Source organism: Merops nubicus, unplaced genomic scaffold (assembly GCF_000691845.1).
Source record: "Merops nubicus isolate BGI_N331 unplaced genomic scaffold, ASM69184v1 scaffold12080, whole genome shotgun sequence".
Classification (NCBI taxonomy): domain Eukaryota; kingdom Metazoa; phylum Chordata; class Aves; order Coraciiformes; family Meropidae; genus Merops; species Merops nubicus.
Window position 1 is genome coordinate 1,713 of NW_008582228.1, and position 9,016 is coordinate 10,728.

The following is a 9,016-nucleotide window of genomic DNA, read 5'->3' on the forward strand; positions in this document are numbered from 1 at the left end:
CAAGGTGGTGATCGGCGTCATCTGGCTCCTGGCTTTCCTGCTGGCTTGCCCCCAGGGCTACTACTCGGTGACAGAGGAGCTGCCAGGCCGGGTGGTGTGTCTGGTGGCGTGGCCGGAGCACAGCGCCAACGTCTACGGGAAAACGTGAGTTGGACTTGGCTGACAGGGGGGCCCGAGTCAGGATTAAAGGGTGTCCTGGTTCCGTGTAAAAAGGGGTTCAGGGCAGGACCCACATGGAACAGAACTATGGACTCGCATCTCCCCCCCCAGAGAGAGAGAGACTTTGGAAAAAAAATGAAGTATATTGTTCAACAAGGAACAGAAAACGAAAAAGGGAGGTAAGGAAAATAATATATACAAAGATTAGGGGAATAATACAAAAAATAAAACGTACAAAACCCTCAGAAATGGTTCCAGGGTCCCACGGAGTGAAAGGACAACTTCCCTCTCCGAGCTCCAAGGCAGGAGTGAAATTAGAACCCACTCCCTGCCTCTTATCAGAGTGTGTGTGGGAAGGGGAGGGAATACAATGGTTCACCCCCACCCGGGGTCCTCCCAGTTGCTGGAAGGTCACGCCCCCATTCCAAGCCTCAAACCACAACAAAGGGATATAGATGTAAAACAAGGAAGTGAGGAAGGATGGGAACGGCCCCAAGCTCCTCGGGCTGGGGAAATCCTCCCCCTGCACCAACGAGGGCCAAGGGCTGTGGAACTAGAGTAGGTTTGGGTTTTGCAGCTCCTTTCCTGCAACCCATATCTCTAAAGGCTTCCTGGAGCAAGAGTTACTCCTGCAGGAGCTGAGTTGGGGGTTGCTGGAGGTATCCTGGACAAGCAATAACAAAAAAATACAGTTTGGGATTTAGGGAGTCTAAATGCCTCAAAATTCACTCGACAGCTAAAAAACAAGTGTCAAAAAGAGGCTCTGTGGCATCAGCTCAGGCCAGGAGGCAAATGCTGGGCTAGGAGGGCTCAGCAGGGATCTCCTTCCTTCCCATTAAGGGGCCAGCTAATTAAATTTGGCCTTTCCAAAGGCTCTGGGTAACCCGGCCAGTCTGCCAGCACAGAGCTCCTCAGTGGTTTGCTCTTTGAAGTCCAGGAGTCATGCGGCCAGTTAAATGTCATCTGTTAAGTAAAAGAGGGGTGGAGGGGAGGCATTTATGGTCCCCAGTCCTGCAGAGCAATGAATGAAGGCTGTGAAATTGGGCTGGAGCCAAGGCAGGACACACACACGCACAGCCTGAGCCTGGTGAAGGTCTCCCCACCAGACAGACCAGGTGAGTTTGGAGTCAGCCCCGAGCGGTGGCTGCAGAGCTGGACGGGGTCAATCATTGTCTTCTTTTTCTGTGCATTGCAAGACAGGAATGGCAGGAGCTGAGCTGGGGCTGATGTCCAGAGGTGTTTTCTAACCTTGCTTATTCCAGGTCACTGAGATAAATACAGTGTGAAGAAATGTCACCAGCTTAGACAGCCCACGGGGCTGGGATGGGGCTGGGGCTCCCCAGGCTGGCTTGAGCTCAGGGTCTGACTTCACAGAACCACAGAATCAGTTTGGATGGAAAAGACCTTTAAGATCATTGAGTCCAACCACCCCCCAGCACTGCCAGGTCCCCACTGCCCCGTGTCCCTCAGTGCCACATCTCCATGGCTTGGGAACCCCTCCAGGGGTGGGGACTCCACCACTGCCCTGGGCAGCCTGGCACAGCCCTGGGCAACCCTCCAGGGCAAGAAATTGTTCCTCAGGGGCAACCCCAACCTCCCCTGGGGCAACTTGGGGCTGGTTCCTCTTGTCCTGTCCCTTGAGGAGAAGACATCTCACCTCCCCCCGCCTGTGCAGAGCCAGAAGGTCTCCCCTGAGCCTCCTTTGCTCCAGGCCCAGCACCCCCAGCTCCCTCAGCTGCTCCTCACCAGACTTTGAGGGATCATTGGGCTCTACACTGGGGCTGCCGCTTTCTCAAATCACCAATTCAAGAGAAGAATGGAACCACCACCCCATGAGTGATTTCCCTCTGGATCCCGTGCTCTGTGGTGAGCTGGGGGCTCTGCAGACAGACGAGGGCAGCCAGAAGAGCAGATGCTAAGCAGAAGCTTTGAAACAGCCCAACCCCAAATGTTTCTGTGGGGACTGCAAAATAACTCGGGGCTCAGCAGAGTCTCTCCAAGCCGCTCACAGAGCCCAGCAGAGCCCAAGTTGTTTTACTGCCCCAAAATAACTCTCTGGGGACAGGTGGTTGGGTCTCTGGCAGACCCCCCCCTGCTCTCGTGGCCTTGGTGCAGTTATTTAAGGCAGGCACCAGCAGCAGCTGGCGCCTCTGCAATGCAAGGGTGAAAAATAATATTATTTTTTCACTTCCTAGTGAAAAGAGGAAACATCTGCCAACGCCACGGCGTCCTCCCTCCTGGCAAACGGAGCCCAAGAAGGCACAACCCTGGCGTGAAGAGGGGGCCGGAGGCTGGGGTGTGCACGGGATGGTTTTCCCTGGGCAAACGTGCCCGTTCTCAGCCCTCTCTCCTGGGGGAGGAGGACAAAGACCCCGGCACAGGCTGAAACAGGAGCTCGGATCGATGCAGCCACCGCTTCCCTCTCCCGTTTTTGGTTTCGGAATGGATGGCTGATCCATCCCCATTTCATTAGCTGCCATCTCGGGTTGTTAAGGGAAGGGTGAAAGCCGCTGAGCTCGCCGGCTTCTCTGGCAGCTGACCCTCTGGGCTTGGCGAGGCAAAAAGGGGGTGGCAGCCCCCTCCTCCAGCGCTCCTCCGGGCTCCTCTGCAAGACCCTAAATCCCCACGGCGCAGACCTTTAAATCACACAGCTCAGGCTTCTCTGGGTGCTCTGATCTGGCAGTTCTTGTGGGTGGAATAACGTACAGATGGTTTCACACAGGGACCAATTTTCAGCACCCAACGCCTAGAAAAAAATGTCGCAGGGGCTTTGGAAACCTCTGCCCAGATTTCCAGAAACCGTGTCCAGGCAGCTCTGAAAATAAGGGTCTGTCTCACTGACGTTATCCGACAGGTCCTCTGGGGCATTTCAGCTGTTTGGGAGCCTGTTTCAGCCCCTGCCTCACACGGGCTCCACGACGAAACGTTGGCGGCGGAGCCACAGAGACGCCTCTTTAATTAGGGAAACAGAAACCAGCCCTCCAAAATCCAGCTCAAATGCGATTAGCGCCGGGCGAGGAGGAGGCCAAATGAGATTGCAGGTACAAAAGGAGGAGGGGCTGGCGTGGCAGCACGGGGCCCTGGCCAAGCCCCAGCCCTGTGGGAGTTGTGCCAGGCACGGTCCCGAGCCGTTCCTTACACTGTGGAGGGATCCAGGAGAAGCTCCCAGGAGGAAGAGCGAGGGCAAGAGCAGAGCGTGGCTGTGGGGCGTGGAACGGGGGCAGCAGCTTGGATGGGAGATGCTCCCGCACCCCAAAAACGCCCACAAAGACCCTAAAGCTCTTGGAAGGAAATTAGTTCTGGACCCCAGTGCTGGGAGAGCAGCAGGAGAGAGTTGGGGTTGTTCAGGCTCAGAGGAGAAGGCTCCGAGGAGACCTTCTGGTGGCCTTTCAGGACTTCAAAGAGCCCGTCAGAAAGCTGGGGAGGGACTTTTGAGCAGGGCCTGTTGGGACAGCACAAGGGAGATGGTTTGAAACTAAAAGAGGAAGATTTATATGAGAGAGAAGAAGGGAATCTTTTATGATGAAGGTGAGGAGACCCTGTTGCAGGCTGCCCAGAGAGGTGGTCGCTGCCCCATCCCTGGAAACATTCCAGGTGAGGTTGGATGGAGCTCTGAGCAACTTGCTCTGGTTATAGATGTCCCTGCTCAGTGCAGGGGGCTTGGACTCAATGACCTTGAAAGGTGTCTCCCCACCCAAACCAGGCTGTGAATCTATGACCTGGCAGCACACCTGATGCTTTGCAGGCCAGCCACGTTTCTATACCACCATTCCTCATCTTTCAGCAGGGGAGAGAGGGTTTGGGAAGCTCTGATGGTGGGAAGGACCCTGCAAGGCCAAACCTTGTCCTTGTCCTGTGTGTTAAAACCAGAATTATTTTCTTCCTTTTTCCATCAGCTGCTATTTAATGCAAATCCTTCACTGGACCCACTGCAACCCCACATGGCTACAGCAGCCAGGCATGGCTCCACCAGTTTCACACCACGAGTCTCAAACCCACGCTAACAGTTTAATCCAGACCCTCCCATTTGATTTTGGCCTTATTTAGACCTGTTACAAACAGACACAAAGGTCCTGTCCCTTCCATGAGCCTGGAGAACTGATCCAGCCATTGAATTCCCAGCAAAGTTCTACCAAACTCCTGTGACAAAGGTTCTGGCCGTGGTTTTGGGGACTAGGGTTATGCCTCGTGGCACCTGAGCCCAGCTAAACTGAGGGTGGGGTGGGATTTAGGCAACTGCCCTACAGGGAAAGCCTTTAGTTCTTCAGCTGAATATTCCCATCCTTTGGGCATCAAAGCATCCACATCTTCTCCTGCAGGACTGCCAGATAAAAGATGTGATCAGAGCAAGCATTCATCTCTAGGATAATTTGGGATGTAAACAGTGGGAGTGAAGCCACTTCAGCTAAAACATCGTTACCTTAGAAGGTGACACAAGTTCTTCCCTGGACTCTACACCCTGCCCCAGGAGGGTGCCAGGATGCCAAAGGCTGGCAACAGGGCTTAGGAAAGACAGGGGTGAAAGCAGGGAGCCCTTCCCAGCCCCAGGAGACATGTCTGCAGGAATTGGGCCAAATTCCTTGGCCTTGTGAAGCACTTTGCCTTCAGGCTCGGTTTGCAAGAAAAAGCCTGAATAGGTAGAGGACTCAACAACCATCATTTTTTCTAGGTATCACTTCTGCATGACCATCCTCATCTACTTCTTGCCACTCCTGGTGATTGGATGGGCCTACACTGTGGTGGGCATCACCCTCTGGGCGAGTGAGATACCCGGGGACTCCTCCGACCGCTACCACGAGCAGGTCTCGGCTAAGCGGAAGGTAAGGAGCTCCAAGCATGGCAGGACCCATAACTCATGCCCAATTTTACCTATCCACACCCAAAAATACATCAGGGACAGAAAGAGGCCTGGATTTGTCACATAGTTGTTGCTAACAGAGCAGAGTGTCCTCCAGATGTGTGTCCTCCATAAATGAATATGGTTTAACCAAGACGTTGACCATGTCTTCTTGGTTGGAAAGGTCTCCAGGGCAAAACTGTCCCTTCTGAAGGGTGACACCTCATCTGTGTGGCACCCAAGGGATGACTTTGCTTCCCTGCCCTCTCTTCTCCTGGCAGGTAGTGAAGATGATGATCATCGTGGTGTGCACGTTCGCGCTGTGCTGGCTGCCCTACCACGTCTACTTCACCCTGCAGTACATCAACCCTGAGTGGTACCTGCAGAAGTTCATCCAGCAGGTCTACCTGGCTATCATGTGGCTGGCCATGAGCTCCACCATGTACAACCCCATCATCTACTGCTGCCTCAATGACAGGTGGGTTTCGAGGGACTTTTGGCAGCACCTTGGTGCAACATTTACAAGTTGTGTAGATGTGGGGCTTAGTGACATGGTTTAGTGGTGGACTTGGGAATTTTGGGTGACCTGCTGGACTCAATGATCTCAATCATCCTGCTCTGACAGGGGGGTTGGACTTGATGATCTCCAGAGGTCCCTTCCAACCCCTGACATTCTGTGATTCTGTAATGGTCTTTTCCAACCTAAATGACTCTGATTTGATGATCTCTGTGAAGGGGGAGATATGGAGAGGTCGGATGGGAGAGCCTATGGATGGAGAGTCCAGGATGGTTCTGCCCCATCCTCTGCTGGGGTCTGCTTCCAGCAGGTGCAGGGATGACACTTTTCTCACCTGAAGAAGTCTTTCCTGGGGGATTTGAGGGCAGGTATCAAAACACCTCTGACTCTCACTGGAGTATCACAGGTTTTTTCCTCCCCTCAGAGAACAGCAGCAGGTTTTTTGTTGTTTTTTTAGCAGTGCTCAGCTCTATCCTCCCCCTCCTAGCGAGGTCCTTTTCCACCTCCACGTCCCTCACCTCCACCTCTCCCCATCTCTTCTCTCCACCCCCCCAGGTTTCGCGTGGGGTTCAAACACGCCTTTCGGTGGTGCCCTTTCATCAGCCCCGGGGAGTACGAGGGGCTGGAGATGAAGTCAGCCAGATACCTGCAGACCCAGAGCAGCATGTACAAGGTCAGCCGGATAGAGACCACCGTGTCCTCAGCGGTGGGCACGGCCGAAGAGGAGCTGGAGGAGAGCAGCAAGGCCAAGCGTCTCTCCGTGGACATGACCTCCAACGGCTCCTCCCGCAGCGACTCCAAAACGGTCTCCGAAAGCTTCAGCTTCTACTCCAACACCCTCACCTAAGAGGCTCCTCGGCTCTGTGGGCCACACGCAAGGGTGTCACCATCCCCTTTCCCTCGCCAGGATGCTCTGGTGCTCAGTCCACCCGGCGTCATCGCCCTGGTTTGTGATGTGCCAGCTTCTTTTCCGTGCTGTTTCACCCTCTCTTGCTGTGCCACTCACTTGCCATCCTTGGGAGAGCCCGAGAGCAAAAGCTTTGGCTTGGTTTGATGAGCTCCACCGTGGCTAGTGTCTGGGGGGGTTTGACTGGCCAAGCCACCACGTGCCGGGTGGGTGGACAGGATGCAGGATGAATGGGACAGAGGTTTTCCCCCTTAAACCACAAGCCCAACATCAGCAGGTGCTTCTCTGCTCCCCATGAGGCAGCAGGGATGATCTCCAGGCACATCCATCCCCACAGGAAAATAAACCAGACTTGCACTTTCCTCCTCCCACCTTTCGTTTCATTCTTCCTGTTGAATATCCAGAGGGGCATCCAAGACAAAAATCCAGCCAAAAATGCTGGTTTCAACTTGAGGAGCCTGGACACCCACGGGGCTCAGACCTTCAACTCAGATCCAGGTGTTTCTGTGCAGTCTCGACTCATCTCTGACACCCCCATCCCTCTGCACGATGGGTCTTCTGTGTCCTCTCCACCTCACAGCTCAGTGGAACGGGGCTCTCAAAGAGGATTTCTGAACTCAGCCCGATTTTGGTTGCTGTTAATCAACCGTATGTGCCAAAAGCAATCACTGTGATTTCCTCAAACGTCCCAAGGTCACGTCTCTTGGATAGATTTTGGAAGCCTGTGGAGGTCTGGAGAAGAAGACACTGATCAGGAGCTTATGGGTCAGGGTTAAAGGGAAGGCAGGGAAAGTTGACATCAGAGTGGGGGTCTGCTACAGGCCACCTCACCAGGAAGACCGAGCAGGATGAGGCCCTCTCTAGACAGATAGGAGTGGCTGCACATCCACAAGCTCTGGTCCTCATGGGGGACTTCAACCACCCTGTTATCTGTTGGATGGACAGCACAGCAGGGCACCAGCAATCCAGGAGGTTCCTGGAATACACTGATGACAATTTCCTTATACAAGTGGTAGAGGAACCAATGAAAAAAGGTGCTATGCTGGACCTTGTTCTCACCAACAAGGAGGTGCTGGTGGCTAACGTGAAGTTCAAGGGCAGCCTTGGCTGCAGTGACCACAAAATGGCAGAATTCAAGATCCTTAGGGCAAGGAGGAGGGGTGCACAGCAAAGTCACTGCCCTAGACCTGAGGAGAGCAGACTTTGACTTCTTCAGGGATCTGCTTGGTTAAGTAGCATGGGATAAAGCCCTGCAGGGGAGAGAGGGCCAAGAAAGCTGGATGGTATTCAAGGACCACGTCCTCCAAGCTCAGGAGCAAGGCATCCTCAAAAAAGAGGAAGACAGGCAAGAATGCCTGGATGGACAAGGAGCTCCTGGACACACTTAGATGCAAAAAGAGTCTATAGAGAGTAAAAGCAAGGACAGGTGGCCTGGGAGGAGTACAAAGAAGTCCTCCGAGCAGCCAGGGACCAGTTCAGGAAAGCTAAAGAATTAAAAGAATTAAAAAGAATTAAGAATTGAAATTCATTTAAAGAATTAAATCTGGCCAGGGACATCGAGGGGAACAAGAAAAACTTCTACAGGTAGGTCAGTGATAAAAGGAAGGCTCCATGGCACAGGGGGGTGGAACTAGATGGTCTTTAAGGTCCCTCCCAACCCAACCCATTCTGTGGCACTGTGACCACGCTGGAGAGTTTTTCACAAGCTGGCAATGTCTAGAGCTGCACAGAAAGGAGCAGGGGAGGATTCCATCAGAAGAACAAAGTCTGCCAGCATACAATGTTTGAAGGGAGCCCAGAACCTTGCAGACAGTTTGTACTCAGAGGAAGGTTGAAATTATTGATTTTCTCTTTCTGGAACATTTTTTTCTTTTCATCCCCCTGTCTGTTGCATAAAACACCAAGTTTGTGATGGGTACAGGGAGACAGCTCAGCTCACAGCCCTGTTAGGATGGATAATTCTCACTGGGACTCTTCATACCAAGGGCTCCTTCTGTCAGCAAATGTATGTACGTTGACTCAAAGTGGTAAATGAAATGAGAAAAGGGCAAATTTGGCTTGCTGGGAATAAATCCACAAGTCTGAGGGCAATCTGGGGGCACTTGTACCGACTGCTTCTTGCTGCTGGTTCAGTCCCTCCCTTTTGGTGTAGAAATGGGACTCCTCCAATGGATTCACTGCAGGATAGAAACACTGGAGAGACACACAACAGACTTGGAGTCCTAGAATCATGAAGGTTGGAAAAGATCTCTAAGATCATCAAGTCCAACACTACCACGACCCCTAAACCATGTCCCCAAGTGCCTCATCCACACGTTTTTTGATCCCCTCCAGGGCTGGGGACTCCAGCACCTCCCTGGGCAGCCTGGGCCAGTGCCTCACACTTGCACCAGGCAAGGAAATGGCTCATCCACTTTAAACCAGCTGAACATCAGCCCCTGCTGAGCACGTGGTGATTTCTAGAAGAAAAGCTGAGGTGACTTTTGGAGCTTTTCAACTCTTCAGCCCCCAAACTGGAAGATCTGAGTCTTCAATAAATCCCCAGACACGACTGTGCTTGGAGATCAAACTTCACAGCTTTCAGACTCCAGAAGAC

General features: G+C 53.0%; 1 protein-coding gene across 1 annotated transcript; it reads left to right on the forward strand.

The window, feature by feature from the left end:
* Positions 1–4: 4 nt before the first annotated feature.
* LOC103769859 (substance-P receptor-like) lies at positions 5–6,584 on the forward strand (the record flags this gene model as incomplete). The annotated part of the gene is made up of 4 exons (XM_008937101.1): positions 5–144; positions 4,829–4,979; positions 5,278–5,474; positions 6,069–6,584. Coding segments are annotated over 4 exons (780 nt in total), but the record flags the coding sequence as incomplete, so codon positions are not given.
* Positions 6,585–9,016: the final 2,432 nt, after the last annotated feature.